The 23,428-nt window shown below is 33.8% G+C and overlaps 1 protein-coding gene across 1 annotated transcript in view; it reads left to right on the top strand.

The window, feature by feature from the left end:
• Cwc27 (CWC27 spliceosome associated cyclophilin) overlaps positions 1-23,428 on the top strand; it is a 195,768-nt gene that overhangs the window by 14,297 nt on the left and 158,043 nt on the right. Inside the window, exons 4-10 of the mRNA XM_042690943.1 lie at positions 1,008-1,151; positions 2,476-2,574; positions 3,591-3,694; positions 5,574-5,643; positions 16,595-16,674; positions 17,558-17,591; positions 19,042-19,196. Coding sequence (XP_042546877.1) covers positions 1,008-1,151; positions 2,476-2,574; positions 3,591-3,694; positions 5,574-5,643; positions 16,595-16,674; positions 17,558-17,591; positions 19,042-19,196 — 686 coding nt within the window. The remainder of the gene's footprint in view (positions 1-1,007; positions 1,152-2,475; positions 2,575-3,590; positions 3,695-5,573; positions 5,644-16,594; positions 16,675-17,557; positions 17,592-19,041; positions 19,197-23,428) is intronic.

Here is a 23,428-nt window from a genome sequence, read left to right as displayed (position 1 = left end):
AATTAGGTCCTTTTAAATGTACTTATAAAGGGAAAATGGCTTCTTTTGCAAAAATAATGAATTACTTAGAATGACTAGTATATATGATTCCATTGTCAGGTCTAGAGAGAAATTCTACTAAGCTATTAAGGAATCAGTTAAAGAGCCTATAAGGAGGAGAGAACTGCTGTCAACAGCCTATACTTGCTCCTTTGAAGACAGCCAATTGTAACTAATATCTCCTAACTAGTCCCAGTTAGGAGAGATTAAATTTAGGACTTAATAAATGCAGTACAATCAAATTAACTAATCATGGTATATTTCTTGAATTAAAAGAAGAAAGTAATTGCTTCTATTACAGTAGGATGGGGAATAAGATTAAGTGAAGATTTCATAATGCTTCAAAGATAGGTCTCTTAGAAAAATAATAGGACTTAAAAATTTAGAGAACTTTGAAAGATGAGAATAAGGCAATGAATTTTTGTTGTTGTTGTTGTTGTTTTTTGGTCGTGGGGCTTGAACTCTAGGCTTGGGTGCTGTCCCTGAGCTCTTCAGCTCAAAGCGAGTGCTCTACCACTTGAGCCACTGTGCTACTTCCAGTTATCTGGTGGTTAATTGGAGATAGGAGTCTCATGGAGTTTCCTGCCTAGTCTGGCTTTGAACCTCATCTCAGCTTCCTGAGTAGTAGGATTACAGGCATGAGCCAACGACACCTGGCAAAGCAATGAGCTTTAAAAATCTATTCTCCTTTGTGTATCCTTCCTCTATTCATAAGTAAACAGAGTTCCATAGAACGGGTTATATATGTTTGTGGCCGAGTATATTTAGAAGATACCTGGAGGCTAGTGAATTTAGGTTTATATATAGAAAGAAATAGTAAATGTCATAAGAAAACTGATTTGATTATACTTGAAAAGTAGGTAACCAAACCTGAGCACTTTTCATTAGAAATCATTTTTGTCATTGCTGGTCTGATTGAATATGAAAGGTTTTATGATTGAGGTTTTCACTAAATCTTTATGCTTCAGGATGAATTTCACTCTCGGTTGCGTTTTAATCGGCGAGGTTTGGTTGCAATGGCAAATGCTGGTCCTCATGATAATGGCAGCCAGTTTTTCTTTACACTGGGTCGAGCAGATGAACTTAATAATAAGCACACCATCTTCGGAAAGGTTAGTGGCAAGTCATCCTGTCCTATTCTTTTAAAATCTTAGTTGTTATGTTTCTATGGTACATATGATCAAGTTATTTAACAGCCGCCTTCCTGAAAATATTCCCAATATTTATCTATTATTTTTAATTAGGATGGAATATTAACTGGAAAGGACTACCTGTTTCAAGTTGGTCATTTGTTATGACTGCAATGTGTGCTCCCTTTAAAATCAGACTAGTAATATTAGCAGCTATCCCACTCAGCCAATATTGTTTTTAAGTTTTTTAGAAAGGCATTCAGGCAGTAACATTTTATAGTTTATATTTTCTATTAGAGGTGAATTAATTTAAATTTAAAGTGGAAGTTATATTAATGTTGAAAGTTTACTGGAAATACTGCTTTGAATAGGACTATTTACTCCTGGTAACTTACAGTGTCATCTGACAAAATGTTCTTCTACAGAGTCTTCAACGATTTTCTTTAAAAAGCATTCTGAAGGTTTCCTTCTTTCACACTTCTCTCATCTCATAAATATAAATATATTCCTGTATGTTTCAATATAAATACATTCCAGTTCATTTTAATTCTTAGACATGTTAAACAGTAGCTTATCAGCACCCTCTGCTGGTTCAGTAAGAATTGCTTTTGTATTTCCTAAGCAGAATGGGTTAGAGAAAACAAACAGTACAGTTGGGAAGTTGGTATTTTAAAATCTTAAGAAATGTTGAATTTAAGAGCGACACAAATAATTAAATTAACATTGTTGCTTAATTCTTAACATTTGTAAGGAAATATAAATTGTTCTATTCTTTTGTGTCACTCCCAATACAGGTTTTGACTGTTATGCAGAAAATTGATTTTTTAAAATTTATCATTAGAGAGTAGTTAGAGACAACAAAGAGTATATAGGTTGTGAATTGGAAAACCACTGTTCTTGGATCTGTAACTTTTTGAGACTCAGATGTCATGGCTATTGGAAGAGGATAATGATTGTTTAGTGTGTTTAGGTAGATTAAGTGAGATATTTGCAGAGTATCTATCACGTTGTTATTATTTGCTTATTGTAAAATCTAATTTGCTGATGATATTTGCATAAAAGTTGTCATTTATTTTTGTTTTAAGTATTAAGCCTGTAATAGAAAATTTCAAGAAACTTTATTGAGTGATCGAACTTATCTTGCTTTCCCCTTAAAATGAAATTACTTCATCTTAATTATTTATTACATATATTCTGATGTAATAATGTGAAATTCCCTTTCAGTTATTTACAAAAAGTGTTTACAAAAGTTCTCTATTAAAGGATAAATATAACAATTGCAATAATTTATATTTTTACTTGCAAGGTTACAGGGGACACAGTATACAACATGCTGCGGCTCACCGAAGTTGATGTTGATGAAGATGAAAGACCACGAAATCCACACAAAATCAGAAGTAGTGAGGTAGGAGCATGATTATTATGCAATAGAGGACTTATATTGTCATTTAAGAAGAACTAATCATTCACAAGTTGAAATTATTGGATGAAGGTTTATACTAAGTATATCATGATCCTGATTTATTTAAACACAGTATTTAAGTAAGAATGTTTTGGAACGAGGTAGGTAGCTGCACTAATTTTCTAGTAACAGTCTAACCAGAGATGGAGAGATGGACTGAACATCTGTGGTAACAGATGAGGCTGAGCATGGACAACCTGTGACTAGTCAGTGACATAGGAGAAAGAGCACAAGGTTACTATACTTTGAGCGTTCTCTTCCTCTGACTCTTCCATGTCTTCATTTCACAAGATATCCTTTAATTTGTACCTATGAAGTAAAAGAATGGATAAAAGAATGTTTCTCTATTTTTTAAAAATAATTTTTCTCTGATTCTTCAACCATCTCTTTAGTGGTCCTAGTCAATGGCAAAAGTAACTTTCTTAGTAATTATGATTTCTCACTTTATTGATTTTTGTTGACCAAGCAACTAAACAAATTTAACATACAAAACAAAACTTTAATTGGGGGGTTTTAAGTTCAAAGATGAAACTTTAGATGATAATCCAATGAATGTAAAGCTCCATTTATAATGGAATGTTATAGGAATTAGGTTTAGTTAGTCCAAAGAAATGATTTCATAGGTGACTTAAAAGTTACCTCATATTGAGGAAGCAAATTTCTTAAGACTATCTTGGTTTTTCTTCCTCTATCTCATTTAAATTCTCTAATTATCTTTTTTTGCTTTTGTAGAATAAGGATAAAATACACTACTTTTATTTAAGTAGCAAATAGCTTATTAGGAAGATACAAATAGGTCATGTAAGTATAAGTATTCTGTATAGTTTATTTATCACTAGACTAGTAATGTATATATGAGGACAATTTTAGACTGTAATGTCAATACAATTAATGTTTGTTTTTAATTTTTTGTGGAATTTAAAACTAGAATAACATTTTCAAAATATTTCATTTTGTAGGTTTTGTTTAATCCTTTTGATGACATCATTCCAAGGGAAATTAAAAAGATGAAAAAGGAGAAACCAGAGGAGGAAGTCAAGAAATTGAAACCTAAAGGCACAAAGTAATCAAAGTAGAAATATTCATTTTAAACTTTAAAAGTGACACTAAGTTACTTAGTTACTTAGTTTGGTTTGGTAGATATTTACTAGTAAGTGAAAAGCCAATTTGAGTTGGGGAGTGTTCAGAATTATGAGTGTGGGTTTTATTTTCAATAGAACATTTCTCATATTTAAGTATATTATATAACTTAAACCTAGCTAAAACTGTGCCATCCTAGATGCCATATAAAATTTGTGTAAGATATATATTTAATATAAGTGAGTTAGTGAAAAACTTTTGTTTTTAAAAATTAATAGGTATTCATTATAAAGAATTTGGGAAGCTGGACGATCCTCAGATCTTAGCCTCCTGAGTAACTAGGATTACAGGCATGAGCCACCGGCACCCGGCAATCTTATAAATATTTTTAAGTAAAGCTGTTTCATTTTGAACTCTGGATTATTTACTGAAGATAGCATTATAAAAATAGACGTTTCTTTTTAAAATAAATTTTAACATTTTGTGACACTGTTCTTCACATTATTAATATTTCATTTTTACTAAAATAGGTAAGAATTGGATTTCAACTTGCTCTTTTACTGAATTACAGCAACACTTTTAGATAAATGTTAGGTTCAGACAATAAGTATAATCCTGACATACCCAGTAAATAAAAAGCAAAGTTTACTAATCTTGCTGAGCTTCAGGTACCTGGTTATATGAAACAGAGCTTATAACAAGTTCAGTATCAAGTCGTTGGGAAGATTAAGTCAGAAAGGTTATGTGCAAACATCCTATAGTTTTTGCTATTCTTTTTTACTAGAAATTTTAGTTTGTTTTCTTTTTAGTATATGTATTCAATACATAATAGTTTCTTTTTTTCATATCCTACAAAATAAATAAAGTTGCTTTTATAAACTAAGTGGTAAGCCAGATAGTTTAGTAAGCAGTTGATGATCTGAGGGAAACGTTTCTTTAACTGTACATTTGATTTTCTTTCAGTTTTTATTATTATTATTATTATTTTTTCATGCTGGTCCTGGGTCTTAAACTCAGGGACTGGATGCATTCTTTGTGCTTCTTTTGCTCAAGGCTAGAGCTCTACCACTTGAGACATAACTCTGCTTCCCACTCTTTTATTCTTATGAAAGGTCATTGTTACTATATTCATTTACAATATTACATCTCTGTGATTTATCTTGACAGTAGCTCAAAAGTTGTGTGTGTGTGTGTGTGTGTGTGTGTGTGTGTGTGTGTGTGTATTTTGTTTTCATAAATAGCAAATATATTAGGGATGATGTGGTAGTCATTTCTTGTAATACATTGTGAAAAAGCATCCTTATTGCCAGATCTTTATTTTTTCTAATATTTGAGAAAGCTTTAATTAATTTATGTATCCTATTTGAGGTTTTTGTTTTGTTTCTTGTTTTTTAATTTGAAGGATCAAAGGAGACTTTTCTCCCCATGAATTTATTATTTTTTTTGGTTTGGAAATTTTGTGTTCTTTATTAATTTTAAAAATAAGATATATTTTAAAATAAGGTACATTGTTCCATATCTGTGCTGTTTTACGCATCTGTATTACTTATTCAGAAATTTACATTTTGCCACTAGTTTTGGTAAATATCAAAAGTTTAATTATATCCATCTTGCTTGACTCAGTACATAACCATGCTCAGGATGGATTTTGGTCATTGGTTCAATATAATATATGAACTATTGATGGTCTGAGTAATATTGTAATATTATCTAAGTAATACCATCTTTAAATAGTCACAATGTACCTCTTTTTAGTCTGTTCTCTTCCTTTGAAAATAGGATGTGTATGAGTTTGTCTAACTTTTTCTTCCTAATTTTCTTTTATTTTTTTGTTTCTTTATTGTGTTTTTCACTTTTACTAGAAATTTTAGTTTACTTTCATTTGGGGAAGAAGCTGAAGAAGAAGAGGAAGAAGTAAATCGAGTTAGTCAGGTAATTTCTAACTAGCTTGCCTTTCTTCTAAATTATAAAAGATTAGCATCTTACTTTTTCTTATTTTTATATCTTCTCTTCCTGTTTTAGCTAGCACAGCAATTTTAGATACATATTAAGTATAAACTAAATTGCTCTATGGTGTGTACAACATGAATTGATTTGCTCTATTAAAATTGTTTAATTTATCTATTTTTTTTACCAATTAAAACTGGGCTTGAAGTTTTTTTTAATTGGTTTAACTCTAAAATTCAGATTTTAGTTCTATTTTTTAAATCTGATTTGCTAGGTGACAGTTGTTTTTATCATTATTACAATAAACAGTCACAGACCAAAACTCATACTCATTTTAATGTTATTTATATTTATTGTATTTGCTTCCTTAATTCTCATCACAGCCCTTTGAAATAGTTACTAGTGTTTTGACTTGTGAGTGAATTCAAGTATAGATAAGCTATTAGTATAGTTACCACTGGGTTTGAACTAGTCTAACTAAAATCCATGATTTTGGATTGTACATCGCCTCCTGACCTTTTATTCTATCAGTCCTTCCCATGAATTTTCCCCAATTTCTGTTTCATTACAAAACTCAGTGCTGAAATGTCTATAGCTCCTTCCCATTGTTTGGAACAAATTCTGGTATTTGTTCTCCAGGGAAATCATCTATGAGGCTTTTTATTCACAAAGGCTCTGCTATGCTTTCCTTTCTTGAAAGTGAGCACTGAAACCTAAAGGATTAGATTCAAAATCTTTATCATGACAGTTAAAACTTAGTAACCTAACTCTGCATACTTGCTTGACAGTCACATATTTCATAACAATATTAACAATAATAACATTGACTGAAATGTCACCCTTGTTTTTACTTATTTGTACTAGTGCCTCCGTCATTAGTGAGCATGGTTTGGAGAGGTTAATGTTGGGCATAGAGCAAACATTATGCTTACCTTCCTTCCATTAAGTCTGAATTAAAATGGCATGTAATAAGTAATTTGGGTGGGTGCCAGTAGCTCACACCTGTAATGTTAGTACTCAGGAGGCTGAGATCTGAGGATCTGGGTTTGAAGCCAGCCAGAGCAGGAAGTAAATGAGACTCATATCTCTAATTAACTACCAAAACCAGAAGTAGCACTGTGGCTCAAAGTGGCAGAGCATTAGCCTTGATCATAAAAGCTGAAAGACAGTGCTTAGGCCCTGAGTTCAAGCCCTATGACCAACTCCTCCCCCCCCCCCCCAAAAAAAAAATAAACAAATTTGGTCATAGTTTTTCTTGCTCTTTGTAGTATCCCTAAATAATTTATTCGATACTGTTGATTCAGTTACTGCCTACCCATACATGAATTTTCTAAACTCTGAGAGATATGGCTGAATAATTTTTTGAATTCTTATCTCTCATTCTTAGTCTCTTTAAGAAATGTCTTTTTGCACTTAAATGTTAAAACTGAATTCATGTTTTCATAGAAACCTTTCTCTCTCTCTCTCTCTCTCTATATATATATATTTGTATCACCAATCATTCTGCCCACTTTGCTTTCTCAGAAGTTGTCTTCTTTATACCTCCATGCATTAGTTAGCCTTTCCTATTTTATAATTCAAATTTACACCTCTTCAAAATGAAAGATTTAATACCTGTCATGATTATATGGGTTCAATCTGGGAATTACCAGGGTTCCCTTTCATTAATATCTAAAGATGTCAAGTTCTTCCAGGTGTCAGTGGCTCACATATGTGAAGAGATTGGGAGGATCATGGTTCTAGTGCAGCCCAGGCAAAAGGCTCTTGAGACTCAGTTTCAACTAATACTGTGCATGGTGGTATGCATCCTGTAATAGCAGGGAGCATAAATAGGAGGATCATGGTCTAGATTGATATAAGCAAGAAGTGGGACCCTATCTTAAAAATAACCAGAGCAAAAGGGCTGGATGAATGGCTCAAGTGATGTACCTTCTACCTAGCAAGTGTATAGCCCTGAGTTCAAGCTTCAGTAGTCTCCCTATCCCCCCCAAAATCTGTCAAGTTCTGCAGGGCATTATGACACACACCTGAAATCCCAGCATTGGGAGGCACAAACAGGAAGATTGCAAGTTTGAGGCCATCTTGGGCTATATAGCAAGACCTTGTCCTAAACACCAAAATGTCTAAATGTGAAGTTGCCTGCATACTATCGCATTGCTCATTCATTTTTCTTTTGTTCTGGATGAAGTATGCTCTCTTCTTTGTCTGCTGTTGCTTATTTGTTTGTTTTGGCTGGGCTACAGTTTTAACTCAGAGCCTCAGGCTTACTAAGCCAACACATTTTGCACTGGTTATTTCCAAGGTAGTGTCTTGCCTTGCGCCCTTGCTATCCTGGTCTGCATACCTCCTATTTATGCTTCCCTTTGTTACTAGGATAGAAGATGTGTCCCATTGTGCCCAGCCACTGGTTGAGAAGTATAGTTAACTCTTATGCTGGGACTGGCCTCAAACCATAATCCCTTGATCTCTACCTCCCAAGTACTTAGGGTGACAGGCTGGAGACAACACTCTTGGCTTATCTACACTTTAGCTTTTTCTTTAACATTTGGCTTTAGTATTACCTCCTGATTACTTCTACTTCCACTCCCCACCCCCACCCCCCAGCAAACTTTAACCAAGCCTGGACTAGAAATTTCTTCCAGTCGTAATTTTCCTATGCTCTCAAGCACTATATCTGTAGTATTACTGTGATTTATTTTATTCATCTTCTGACTCTGCTCAATACTTAGTTTATGTAGTTGCTACAAAAGTCATGTTAAATAGAGGTTATTCTTCTTTTACAGCTAGAGAAATCAGTACTCAGAGAGGTTAAATTGCTTGTTTAGATTACATGTAGGCCATGGAGCCAGAATTTTGGACTTAAGAGTTTTTTTTTTAACTAGTTAAGTCTGTAACATGATTGTGGATGATGAAAAAGCTATTTCTCTCAAGACCAAGCCATCTAAGACACTGCAGAGAAATTTCATTGGTAATACACCATTCTGGGTTGAAGCTGCAGTTGCCTCCTCAGTAGGCTGAGCAGCAGTGGAGAGCAAGGATAGGAGAAATGAGTTGATTTATGCCTATTTGTGTAAAAATTAAGTTTCTATTCTACTGGAATCTTTGTTCACTTTCATCTTGAAATAAACTTCAGGAGAGATTTATTTCAATTTTTCTATTCCTAATAAATGCATTTAAATATTCAAAAATTACTTTTGTTCTGCTGCTTTCTACTGTAAAAGTTAAAAACAACATGTTGAAATTATACTGAATATTGTAAACTTACCCTCCAAAGGCAATCTGTGTTTGGTCTAAGATTCAATGTGAAAAGATACTAGCAAGATAATACCAGGAACCTCTTTATTTTCTGTCTTCACCCTGAAAAACATTCCCAACAAGGTTGCAAAGGCTAAATTTTCCTCTCTGCCAAGAAATTACAACTCACAGTTAATTAGCAAATGAGTATTATTATCCTAATATTGTGCTATTATATTTCTCTCATCTGATTCTTTAATAGACGAGGGGGTTTAATGTGATATAGTTTCTCTCATACCCATATCTTTAGGCTTGCTTTCCTTATTTTCTGCAGCTGCCTACTAGACGCCTTTCTATGTGAATATCTCACTAGCTGGCCCTGGCCAGCATCACACCATTTATTCTCTGCTTTGTGTAGCTTTTGGGCTACAATCTCCTCGAAGGTAAATTCTGTTCATCTTTGACTGAAGTGTCTTGGAGTAGAAATAGCTTGGAATTGGGATCATATAAACATATGACAACTTTACTTTCCACTAATGATGTGTGATTTTGTATAACTTCATCTTTCTGAACTTTCTGTAACAGAATTACATATTATGCACATTTCTTTTTATTTATTTATTTATTTTTATTGTGAAAATACTGTACAGAGGGGTTACAATTACATGGGCAAGATAATGAGTACATTTCTTATCAAGCATTGTAGCCTCCTCCTTTGTTTTCCCTTCCCATCCCTTCCCATCCTCCCCCTGCCCCCCACCCAATCCTCCCCGCTCACCCCCCCCCCACCAAAGTTGTAAAGTTCATTTTCTATATAACAACTTGTACATCTCATTGTTGCAATGGGTCCACCTGTATCCCTATTTAAAGGATTTATTTTTCACCTTCCCCTCCACAAATTATACTGACATCAAATACAGTGAATGTGTATATGTATGTATACACAACATACATACCACCACTTAGGGTTATGAATTAAGGACATGGCTAGTTTTTATTTTAACACATTTCTGAATTTTGAAAATATCTTTGAATGTCAAATGTTTTAAAATAGAACAATATATGTTGTAATTGGCATATAGCTGTTTTGTCTACTTTTTGTCAAATAAGTAAGTTTGAGAAAAATGCAACAAAAATATTGAAATTTACTGGCTTAATGGAAAGCAATTGCTGTTGAGTACATGAGATAGATTCTGGAAGAAAAATGTGAATACAAGTGTATTTTTGTTTATTTAATTTGTATGAAAGTCTTCAAATTATGATCATGCCTCATACATTTTACAGTTGTTTTTGTGGTAAAATGTCATCTTGAAAAAGGAAGGCAAGTTGCTGTTTTTTAATTTAGCTTTACTATTTTCAAATGCATGAAATAACTAGAGCCAAAGCCAGTAACTAAGTTTTTAAATTGCTAAAAACAACTTGTAGTTTCAGTGGTTGAATGAAATTAAATATTTCTATAGGGTTTAAAATAATTCTCATTAGTCAGTTGCTTATCAAGTTTCCTTTTTAGGTGGCTCTATAGTGCTAAGCTTTCTCCCAGAACCTTTTTGACTGATCACAAGTTAATAGCCGGTACAGTCTAAATTGCAGCTTTGCTTTATGTCAGAGTCCACTCTGGTTTATGGATTATCGGGGTGGGATTTCAGCCACTCCTTCACCCCATTCACATGGCTTAACTTTCCTTCATTACTTATTTCAGTATCTTTCTATTACCTGATAAAATCTCTTTAGAGCCATAGAATTTTATAGCATAGAGGGGTCCTAGTTCAACTTCCTTTCTTAATAAACGAGGAAGCAGACTGGTTAAGTGACTTGCCAGACTAACTTCATTTCTTTTTTGATAGGATTTTTTTGATAGAAAGATGCCTTAATAATAGTATCTTGAGTTCAGAAAAGCACACTATTAGACTTTGTCATGATGTTCTCCTGGGCAGTGTGAAGAAATGTGACCTGGGACTTATAGCTAATGAATGCTTCTGCCCAAAGAGTGCTTTGTTGCCAATCTGTGCCTGAATTTTTGAACAATGAAGTTGAAATGTAATAGGAGTAAATGTAAATTTTTACTTCCATTCAATAAAGTCAACTGAGTATATATGACTTAATAAGTCCTAGATGAATTATTTAGTATAAACCCTTGTCTAGAATAAAGAGTTTAGCATTTTCTTTATTGTTTAGATCACAGTTGCAGCATCTACATATTTTGTTCCAGCAAACTCATTACAGCTATCAGAAGGAAGGTAGTGAGAAGGATGGAGTTTAAGCTAAAAGCTAATTCACACAGGGAGTAGTTGAGGAGCAGAAAAACTTGGTGAAGTAAAAATTGACTCACAATAAGAGCTCAGACTTCAAATATCTGAAGAAAATTGTATCTGTAAGATCCCTTTCCTCATACTACTTTCTTAATAGTTCCATTTTATTTTGATTTGTATCCTTTTATATAACATATAGAAATATTAAACATATTCCCAAATAAAAGCTTATAATCACACAGTGGTTTTCATGAGACAGATTACATCAAGTGGCAGGCCCATTATAAAAGTTTTTCATTAGCTAGATTTTAAAAGAGCAGTCAAATTGTCCTTGTTCACAGCTATACAGGGAGTGTGTCTCTTCCTATAAGACATGTTAACATTTTTACTTCAAACTCAGAGTTATAGAAGAGTTTTTTTCCCTCATCCAGGCAAAATTAAATTGATAGACAGTAGGTAAACCACTTTCTGGATTAATTAGAATGTTTTTCCTATTCTAGTTTATCCTATGAAATTAAACTTACCTTCAATGTTAGGAGACTGCTATGAGCATAGTATAGAGAGGACTGCCAGTCTGCTAGCACAGAGGCCGTCATAGTGTTAGTCTTATTTGTAAAGTATTTGGCACATCAAATTGTATTCAAATGTACTTACTTTTCTAGTTCTTCAGTGATTTTTTAAATTCATATATATAGACTATCTATCTATCTATCTATCAATCTATCTATCTATCAATCTATCTATCTATCTATCTATCTACCTACCTACCTACCTACCTACCTACCTACCTATCTATCTAGTTTCCTATTACTGTTCTAACATTGATGCAAATTTAGTACTCTGAAACAAAACAAACAGTATTTTAGTATTCAGGGGATTAGAAGTCTGAAATAAGCTTTATTGGGTTATGTGCTGGTATTGGCAGGGCTGCCTTTTTTCAAGAGGCTCTGGGGAAAATTAATTTCCTTTCCTTTTCTAATTTCTAGAAACTTTCTGTGTTGCTTGGCATGGCCCCATCTTCTACCTTCAAAGCCATCAATAACTGATAAAGTCTTTTTCTCATTGTATCACCCTGACTCTGATTCTCTTTCTATGACTTCTAAGCACTCTGTGATTATATGAGATCTATTCTGATAATCCAAGATAAACTGCCCACCTTGAATTTTTTTAATGTACCTTCAGAGTTCCTTTGTTATGTAAGGTAGCATATTCACAAGTTCTTGGGCTTAAGACAAGGACATCATTGGGAGCCATAATCTGTCTTCCAAATCTGTCTTTCTGGATCTGAAATAAGTTTATATATATACATATATATATATATGTATATATGTCTTAACAGAACTTATTTGTAACTCATTTGTAGTTCCAGAAGATAGAACTATAGTTGATTGCATGGTTAGAAGTTATACACAGCTTTTTTCTCTAGTTGGAGTATTTTTCTAATGCTAAAAGCATGCACACATGTGTGTGCATCTATGAGTATGTGTGTTAATAAGCTCCTTTTAGTACAGAAACATGGATTAACACGTTAGCACTGATATCATGAAGATCCTGCATTCAGTGGGAGACTATATTTAATTACACATATAAAAATCTCTATGTATGTGCATACATGCATCTGTGTGTATGTACATGTGTGTGTGCACGCATGAGTGTGTGTGTGTGTGTGTGTGTGTGTGTGTGTGTGTGTGTGTGTGTGTGGTTTTAAGCATTACAAATTTATTATCTTGCAGTTTTGGAGGCCAAAAGTTCAAAATTGATTTGGTAGAAGTTGAGGAATGCTATTTTGTCTACCACAAAGCCATTGAGATTTGAGTGGTTTTGTTATATGACAATATCATGACAAAACCATAACATCTAAAACCAAATTACTCTGTGTTTATTTTGGTTTTGGCCTAGATGTTGATCCTTTTATTAAATAAGGCAAAGGAGAGGGAAGTGGGAGGAGGAAAAGAAGAGAGATCTTATATATGTATAACAATTGGGCATATGATTGTGGGAACTCGAGTCCAAAATATGTACAGTAGACTTGGGAATAATTAATGAGTCCAAAGTCTGCAGGGTGGAAAATCAGGCAGAAATTTGTATGTTACAATTTTAAAGCAGAATTGCCTTTTTGGGGAATCCTCATACTCGCCCTTAAGGTCTTCAGTTGCTTAGATAAGGCCTGTTCACATTTTGAAGGGTTGTCTCAAAGCTTAAAAATTTAAATGTCTAAAGCATTTAAAAAATATTTTCTTATACATCTAGACAGATATCGACTGAAAAATTAGGCCCCATGGCTTAGATAGGCTGTCACATAAAATTAGCTACTACACCAGACCTTCTAGCTTCCTGTTCCATGTTGTTCTTCTGTACCACTTTATCTCTGTCTTTCTATTTTCTTTCCTCCATTCCTCCCTTCTTCTGATATTCTATTTAGTTCTTGTTTTGCTGCAGCTTTATTCTGTATTATAAACTTCTGATAATAATGTAAATTTCCCCTATTTCCTTTGATGATCATTTTTAGATTTGTTTGCAAACAGTTTTGAATTTGTTTGGGACTCTTGGCACTGAATTCACTAAGTATATTTAATGTGTTTTTCTGCCAGGTAAAGTTTTTAGGCCTGAGGCCACTCAGAGAGATTAGGCATTAAAGATAGTTAACTTATTTTTACATTCTTTGGGTTTGTCTTCTAAGTTTTTCAGTTTTTTAATTTGTTTTCTTTGCATGCAGATGGTTACTAACTATAGTGGGAAAGGATCCTAAAGAACTTGTTGATCATATATTATTATGCTAATTCACTTTAAAAAGTTAATTAAAATTTGGAATAGTAATACTTATGTTAGTTCACAGTTTCCTCCTATTGTCAAGGGTTCTTTTAAATTACTGTGAAATACATTTGTTTTTTTCCCTTAAGCTGTTTAAAGTAAGTTTTGGGACATAAACCTAATCTCTTTCCTTTTGTCCTCTACAGCCCAGACTTGCCTTGAATTCAAGGTCCTCTTGCTATAGCTTCCCAAATATTGGGATTATAGGCATGTACTGTCACAGTTGGGAAGAACCTTTTTTTTTTTTTTTTTTTCAATTTTTAGGAGACAGTACTGAGTATTGATCTCAAGGCTTACATACTGTTCCTTATCTTTTTCACTTAAGGCTAGCACTCTACAGTGGTTTCATGAAGATAAGAGTCTCTTAAACTTTCTTACCTGGGCTGGCTTTAAACCTCTATATTCACATCTCAGCCTCTTGAGCAGCTAGGATTACAGCCATGAGCCACTGGCATCTGCTAAGAACCTTGTTTCACCATTATTAATAATTTAAACTTCACGGAAAAATTTGCATATATTTGCATATGCAACATGGTGGTTTAAAATATGTAAATAGATTAAGTGAGCTAATTAACATGCACATTACCGCTCATTTTTTGTGTATGATAAGAACAAAAAATCATTGTGATTTTTGACATACAAGACTTATTTAAAAATAATAGATGTTTATGATTGTGATTCCAGGAGGGAGCCAGGTAGAAAAAGTGCATAATTAAATTTATAATTCCTGAAGACAACCTGAGGGCTGGAGAAAAGAATGTTAGGGAGACAAAGGCTTGAATAATAGATGTTCAGATTTTATTATTGTTTAGATCACTTTGTGCTCAGTTTTATACATATTCACTCCTTTTGTGTAAAATAGCCAAGAGTACCATTTCCATTTTGAAGATCAACATTCTGAAGAAGTCATTCTATATTTTTAAAAATAGTACAAGTTGTGGAATAAAACTTGTAAACTCAGGGAATATTAGATCTTAAAACTTACATGGTCCAACTGCTACCTCTTTGTTATTTTGACACAGAGTCTGAAGATGTCACCCAGCTTGGTGTCAAACTTTAGAGCTCAGATGAACTTCCCACATCAGCCTTTCAAGTACCTGTGACTACAGATATAGTTGGCCACGTCTGGCTACATTTTTCTTACCTTATGTTATTTTTCTACACTGCCTTCTGATTTTGAACAGTTTTTATAGTTGGACACAGATGCAATCCAACAATTAGTTGACATTTTCCTTTTCATAACTCCTTAGTTTTAACAAAGACTGTGGAGTTAGTAGTATAGACTAAATTACAATTAAAAGTATATTTAGATGTACTGTTTGAGAAACGCTTTTTGTTTTGTCTGGTAAAACTGGACTGTAACCATGTATTAATTGATTAGATCTTTAAAGCCCAGAGAACTCCATGATAATATAGAAAATTTTGGCCTATTATTTTTGTCATGGAAGTATATTTTTGAAGGTATACACCTGTCAAACTTAAGGGCTGTTCTCAAAATTAACAGTGGGGCCTGGTGCCAGGGTTGCTGTTTCCTATCATGTGGTGGGGAAGTCTGTAGCCTGTGAGATTCCAGCTCTGAAATCCAGCCAGTGTTCTGGGTCTGAAGTGGGCGGGGCAATAGAGCAAGAAAAATAATACATTTAGATTTTTTTGTGCATTATTGATATTAGGAAGACCTGAATTTAAGTCCTAGGCCCAGTTCCATTCACTAGCTTGTGACTCCTAAGAAACCAATCTCTTTATTCATCTATAAAACAGGGCTAATGATGACCACTTCATATTCTTTAATTTAGAGAGAGAGAGGGATTATGAATGTTAGACGTAACTGTTTGTAGCATGATGCCTGGCATACAGCCTATACTTGATAAATTAGAATAATAGCATCCATGGTAGTGATTTTTAGTTCTGTTTCTTATAGTAACTTCTTACACTATTGCTCTAGTTCTGTCTTCTTTTTATGCCTATTTCCATACTATAATGGAAACTTATTGAGAACATGAACTTTGAAATTATGAAATTTAATAAATTTTTAGACCCTGATGAATGCCCTATGCTTACGGGTCTTCTAAGTAGCTTGTTACCATTTTAAAAATATCACCTTATAGGCATCTTTATCTGATATTTTTAGGTATATTTTAAAAAGTGATTCATGATTCATAGTATATATTACTTTCAAATTATTCTTCTTATTTATCTTCTAAGTTCTTATATATTGGTTATAAAATTAATTAGCTATATGTGAATCGTGAAGATTTAGGTCAGAATTGGTCATCAGTAGACTTATTTTTAATGATTTATCAGTTTGTGGAGAAAGAAAAAAAGATGTTTCCAAATAGTAGTTTTGATAGAGCACATCTACAATTCCACTTCTTGGAGATTTAGGCAGGAGGACTACAAGTTCAAGGCTACGTAGTTAATGAGACCTGGTCTTAAAAACAATGTTTTGAAATAAATTAAGTAAGATCATTATTATCAGTCAATGGAGTGATAATTGAGTTATCAGTCCATTTTAGTTTTTCCTGAGTGTTTCAGAGACATATCTTTTATTAAACACATCAATACTAGATTTTATGTGACGACTATCTTGTGCTTCTGGAAAACTGTTTGTTTTTCCACTAATGGTATTGTAAATCTTTTTCCAGAGCATGAAGGGAAAAAGTAAAAGCAGTCATGATCTCCTTAAGGATGATCCACATCTCAGTTCTGTTCCAGTTGTTGACAGGTTAGTATGATGCTGGTGTGATCTTAAGTTCTTATTTTCAAGCTCAGATTCTTTCTTCCTTCCTTCATTAGTAAATCGTCAGAGCCCATAAATCCAAATTTAGAAACCTAGCTAAAAGATCAAACAAACAAACCATATTTTGATAAAAAGCTGTAGAGCCTCTAGCATGATGGAAGAACTGTGTTGTCACTTTCAGTCTTATTTCTGGCTACTTCTGTTGAAGTAATTACTCTTATAATTATTAGTTTATTTCATCTTAGGATAGTGTGATTACTGGAAAGTTGTTTAACAGTTGAATATTTAATGCACGTTGCATTGCTTTTTTGTTGAAGTATTCTTGTCTCAGTTGGTATGATGGGCAAGCAAATCAGAGTGTAAGGTTTTGGGAAAAAGTTACTATATTTTAGGCCAATTCACTGAGTAAACATTCTCACATAAACTCAGGTGTTAAGAGGAAGTTGTCTTACTGTCTTTGTTGCTTCTTTACTGAGAAGGAAAGATGTCTTAATGAAGGTGATATATTAGGCCAGTGTCTTAAAAAGGGATCTAAAATACTATTGGAATACTGAGTTCAGCTCATTTTCAATTCCAAAAGTCTTTTCTTAGGATCTTTTCTTTAGAAAAAAAATTGTTTTCTGCAGGCAAAATATCCTTATGGATTTTTTAAAGCCTTTGTTAAAAATCCAGTGATTTCACATATCTACTAATGGAGCATACATCTTATTCTGCCTATAAATATCAACTCGGCTGTAAGACATTTCCTCTGCTCTGCAGTGCTGTTTTGAGATTCGTATATTGAAGTAAATTTTTGGAATATGAATCCTAGCAATTACTAAAAAATTTACTTTGAAGGTGACATTCCTTTTACTTATTTTTTTTGTAGTGAAAAAGGTGATACAACAGGAGATTTGGATGATGTAAGTATTCATTTTATGTAAATACAGCTTGAATTTATAGAAAGCTCACATTTTTCCAAAATAAAATATTTTCTTTAAAAGTAACACTTTATATTAATATTTGTGCAGTTTTGAAAAAAAATAGTTCTTAAGAATTACCTTAACATCTTGTTGAAAACATTCACAGTTTCTCTCACTAGAGGTTTTGGTTTACTGAATCTGCAGTAGGGGCTGAGACTAAACATATGGCCATGTAAGAATGCTAATAACCTGATATCCAAGACCACTATTCTTGGGGTTCACAAGCCTCACTCAAGAATAATGCTTTATCAAGACTCACTAGGTCTAATAATCACAAGAGGAAAATGATCCACTTAGTATAGATTGTTCCTTCTTTTCTCTCTTTTATGTCTTCTTCAATTATTAGTGCTAAAGTTCTTTTGAAAGTTAAAGATATAACAGTAAACAAAACAGGCAAGAATTTTAGCCCTCATGGAGTATTTCCTTCATTATATGAGAAAACAGTAATCATAAATAATAAGCACATTTCGAAAGGAAGCCTGTGAAGGGGGCATAGAAAGTGATTCTACCATTTCTTAGAATTATCAAGAAAAACATCACTGAGAGGTTAGCATATGAACAAAGGGTGAAGGAAAGCGATGGGCAAGAAGATGGATATCTACAAGAAGAGTATTTCAGGCCAGAAAGAACAGCTGCAGAGTTGACTAGTGTTGCTGAGCTAGAGTTCTAGAATATGTCAGAGACAGGTGAAGGCTTTGAGTGAATTGGTGATCCATTGCCGTTTTTTAAGAATACTGGTAACTATAATTTAGGTTATAGGTATAAATCTCAGCTTCTTCACTACACCTGTCCTCCTTGAATTAACCTGTCAGTATGTTAGCCAAGTGCCTCAAGAAACACAATTTCCACTGGCATAAGAGTAGAAATGCTGGGCTGGGAAGGTGGCTCAGTGGTAGAGTGCTTGCCTTGAATGCATGAGGCCCTAGGTTCGATTCTTCAGCACCACATAAGCAGAAAATAAAAAAGCCAGAAGTGGCGCTGTAGCTCAAGTGGTAGAGCACTAGCCTTGAGCTGAAGAGCTGAGGGACAGCGCCCAGGCCCAGAGTTCAGGCCCCATGACCGGACCCCCCCCCCCCCCAAAAAAAAAAAAAAGATTAGAAATGTTGATAGACACAATATACAGACATAATATATAGAGGGAGCAATCTGTTAGAGCGGCTGGACATACATTGAGCAAATAACTCTTCCTGAGTTATTCTCACATAGTAAGACCATAGGGGTATTCCCACCTGGAGAAGATTCTTTTGAACATTTCTGGTTAAAAACAAAACAAAGCAAAGGGAAACAAAGCAAGACAAACCTGGACTATACAATGAGAGTCAGAGATAAATCTGTGGAAATGAAAGGAAAATAGAATGTCTGGCAGATACTCAGTTTCAGTTTTTTTCAGGATGGAGAAGATGAATGTGGAGAAGATGAATATATTGACAGTGATGAGAAGAACCTGTTGAGAGAAAGAATTGCAAAGAAATTAAAAAAGGACATAAGTACAAATGTGAAATCAGCTGGAGAGGGAGAAGTGGAGGAGAAACCAGTGAGCCGCAGGTGAGTCGGCTGTTAGGCTTCTGGGTATCAGAACTTTTATCTTTTTATACTTTGACTTAACTGAGATTCAGTGGTTTATTAAACTAATTTTCTATTAAACAGATTTATTATTTGGTAATATTTTGATAAATCTAACAGTGGTACAGATTGGCCTGTTTGGAGAAAAGAGACCAGGCTTAAATACGTATCTTTTAAAAATGGCTCTCCATACTTTTACATATAGCTATTGTGTTTGTCTGATACCAATGAGGACACTTGAGTAATTTGCATTAAAAGGAAAGAGAGGGCCTCAAAATAATTTAGGTGAGTAAAATATGTCAAAACTTGTGAATAAACTGTATGGGTCCAAAGACATTTTTAAATGTCTCGTCTGATTGAAAATACCATAATACTATAAACCCTTCCTAATCTCAATAGTATCATAAAAGAAATTTCAGTCGATGAAAAAAATTTAGTCTGGTGATAAATTTTACTGAATTTTGTGACTCACCATTTTTCTTTCCTGAAATTTAACTCAAGTAAAAGCCTTCAGTATGATTCTCTTATTGCTACTTTATTATATACATTTTAAATAATGCTGCTTCTAAAAAGTAATAATACTTTAGAATATTATTTGTCTGAGTTTGGGATAAGACAGACAGAACTATATATAAATTACATTTTTCTATTATGTCTCAACCTTATGAAGGTTAGGAATAAAATCCTTTCCATTACACTAGTCCCTCATTTTCTTTCTTTTATATAACCAGAAAAAAAGTGATCCCCAGAAATTCTCACTGAAGGTAAAACATTTTTCAACTCAGAAATAGCACATAGAAATCACCTTAATTAGCCATTTTTTCAGCAACATTCACCTGTTCCTCAAGTAATCATTTTTGAATAATTTAATATAGATTAATTTCAGGCCAATATTGGCTGAAGATTTTCATAGTCATATTCATGATTCATAATTAATGAAGTTAAAAGAGCCTCTCATAGTGATGGAATGTGTGGAAATGTCACCAAGAAATCCTCCCTTGTCTAGCTAATGTATGTTTAAAAAAAGTGTGCCCTTAGCTCTGTAACTAAGTCAAATCATGAATTAGTCATAAACGTATAATTTTTTTCTTTTATTATATTCATATGTTTTCTAATTTTAATAATTAGGAGCTTTTTTAAGACTAGACTTAAGATATTTTTAAGATTTCTAATAGAAAATACTGCTGTTATCATTAGGTGTTTCTTAAACCCCACTACTCATCTCATTATCCTTAATGCAATTTCAAGTACATACCTTAGAAGTTAGTAAAATTGATCATATACGTTAGTAAATTTACAATGTAATTTAATATGATTTAGTAAAATTGAATTCTTCATAACTAGGTAAAGCTTATTTACTGTGTACTTATGACATTTTAGTATATTCTCAAAAGTGTGTGCTTCCTTACAACAAAAGGTTAACTTTCAAAGCTTCCTTATTTGTGGGGTAGCCTGTTAAGCAAAAAATTGCATTAGTGGTTAATGTAGGAATAACGTTGTGGTCATGAGGATAGTGGAGAGCGATTAAAAAGTTTCTACAACTAAATGATACATAGAGATTATGTGTTGTATAGAGAATGGATTAATGTAGGAGCATCTTTGGCTGCTGAAATACTAATAAAATACCACAGATTGAGTGGCTTAAACAACAAACACTGATTTCTGACAGTTCTTGAGGCTAAAGTTGAATGTCATAGTTCAAGCACAATTCGTTCTTGATTAGAGCCATCTTTGTGACTTATTGACAGCTACCTTCTTGCTGTGTCTATTCATGTGAACATATTTTTTGATTAAGGGTATAAAAGTAAAAGCAGGCAATCTTAAATGTATGAGCATCTTGTACACTGTAGAAGAAACAGCTGTATTCAAGTACTTTGCTAATCTACTATGAAAATTAAAGAAAATTAAGCTTATCAAAGTAATTGTTTAGGGGCTGGGAAGGTGGCTCAGTGGTAGAGTGCTTGCCTTGTATGCATGAAGCCCTTGTTTGATTCCTCAGCACCACATAAGCAGAAAAAGCAGGAAGTAGTTCAGGCCTCACAACCGACCCAAAAGAAAAAAAGCCATTGTTTAGGTAAATAAAATGAGTTTTATGCATCTTGAGGTAAACTGACCTAATGTGCCAATAAAATAAGGCTTCAAGAAAAAAAAAAAATAAAAGCAAGGCAGTCAAGATAGAAAATACTTATTTATGTTATCGCTAGGTGTTCTTTATGTTTCTTTTGTTGTTGTTGTTGGTCATGGGGCTTGAACTCTGGGCCTGGGTGCTATTCCTCAGCTCTTTAGCTCAAGAATAGCACTCTACCACTTGAGTTACAGTGCTACTTCTGGTTTTTCGGTGATTTTTTTGGAGATAAAAGTCTCATGGATTTTCCTTCCCTGGCTGTCTTTAAACCACAATCCTCAGATCTCAGCCTCCTGAGTAGCTAGGATTACAGGCGTGGGCCACATGTGTCTGGCCAATAGGTGTTTTTTAAACTCACTGCTTTCGAAGGAAAATATAGTGTAGACATTTACATACTAATTTAGGAAATTTTTAAATATCATCAGTGCTTTTGGTTAGTTATACTAGCTTCAGTATAGTTTATGTCTCAAATCTTGGAGTTGATTTTTGGTTAAATGCCACCAATAATAACAAAAAGAGACTAAAAGTCTTAAAATATCATAATATGATAGAATGATTATTATATTAAAAGAACTTCTCTACTCAACTTGAGGTGTGGAGATAACTAGGATATCTATGTGAAATCATTAAAAAAAATCAGTGTGGGGCTGGGAAGGTGGCTTAGTGGTAGAGTGTTTGCCTTGCATGCATGAGGCCCTGGGTTCGATTCCTCAGCACCACATAAGCAGAAAAAAGCCAGAAGTGGTGCTGTGGCTCAAGTGGTAAAATGCTAGCCTTGAGCTGAAGAGCTGAGGGACAGTGCCCAGGCCCAGAGTTCAGGCCCCACAACTGGAAAAAAAAAAAAATCAGTGTTCTTGATATGTACAAACCTGTCATCTAGATGTTTGTGAATGTTTGACTCTGTTATCCTTTAGTCGTTTTCTAATCTGAGAAGTGGGCAAAGACGAGTAGCCTACTGGTAAGCTAAAGTATAATTTTACTGAAAATTTGTGGAATTATTTCAATGAGATTTCACATCTAGAATTTGTTAAAACTATTTATTGTTTGGATGTTAGTCCTGTAACCAGGTTATTGAGTCCTTAATATTTAAGTTTGGGAGTCCTCTTTAAAATATAACTGTCAACAAATTTATATATGGTAGAATCTTACTCTTCTAATCTATTGTCAGAAATGTGTGTAGTTGTGTCTTAGTAAAGAATTTAGGGGATTCACAGTGAAAAAAATTCAAAACCCTTCTCTTCGGCTCTTATGAACTATTCTGATTTCTCTGGATTTCTAGTTCTAAATATATTTATTACTCAATCCCCACAGATTTTACAGATTCCCCTCCAATCTCAACTCAATCTCTGCACACCACCGGGTTTCCTGATTCATGAACTAAAAGGAAACTTCAACTCTTATCCCTTTCTCTTTCTTATCTTACCCTGTCAGACCAGTCTGTCCTTTTCTTTTCTTTAAAAGGAGAGGAATCCTTCATTGGACTCTCTCTCCTTTGTCTTCAGTTTTCTCCCTTTGCTGGACTTGCTCCCCCACCTTAATTTATGAATAGGCTTAAGCCTCTCCCCATGTTAACAAAAGTTCTCCATTTTATTTTCTAATTACAAATTGTCTTTCCCTCAATTCCTTCACTGAAACAAACTCAGTTCCTTTCACTGATAAATGTAATAGCTGTTTTTCAATTGTCTTCCTTGGTTTCCAGTGCAGATTTTATCCTTGGAAAATGTTATATTTTGTCCTTCTTGAAACTCATCTCCTTCAAGAACCTTACCATTTAAATTGTTGTCTGTTGTCCAGGAACATTAATTTCACATGGGGGGAGTTTCAAGCCAGTCAAAGTAGCTTAAGCCTATAATCATAACTGTTTGAGTGGTGGAGATCAGGGGTCACCCAAGCCAGGCTGGGCATAAAAATTTGTAAGACTTTATCTCACTCAATAGCTGGGTGTAGTGGTGCACACCTGTTATTCCAACTATGATAAAAGTATAGTGGCTGAGTAAGGTGGCTTGCCTGTCATCCTCAGTGAAATGAGAAGAGAATTGCAGCCAAAGGCTAGCCCTGGCATAAAGCAAAATTCTACCTTGAGGTCCAT

The sequence above is a fragment of the Dipodomys spectabilis genome, unplaced genomic scaffold, assembly GCF_019054845.1.
Source record: "Dipodomys spectabilis isolate Male_0828 unplaced genomic scaffold, ASM1905484v1 ptg000140l, whole genome shotgun sequence".
Taxonomy (NCBI): domain Eukaryota; kingdom Metazoa; phylum Chordata; class Mammalia; order Rodentia; family Heteromyidae; genus Dipodomys; species Dipodomys spectabilis.
This window is presented reverse-complemented; position numbering and strand designations above follow the sequence as displayed.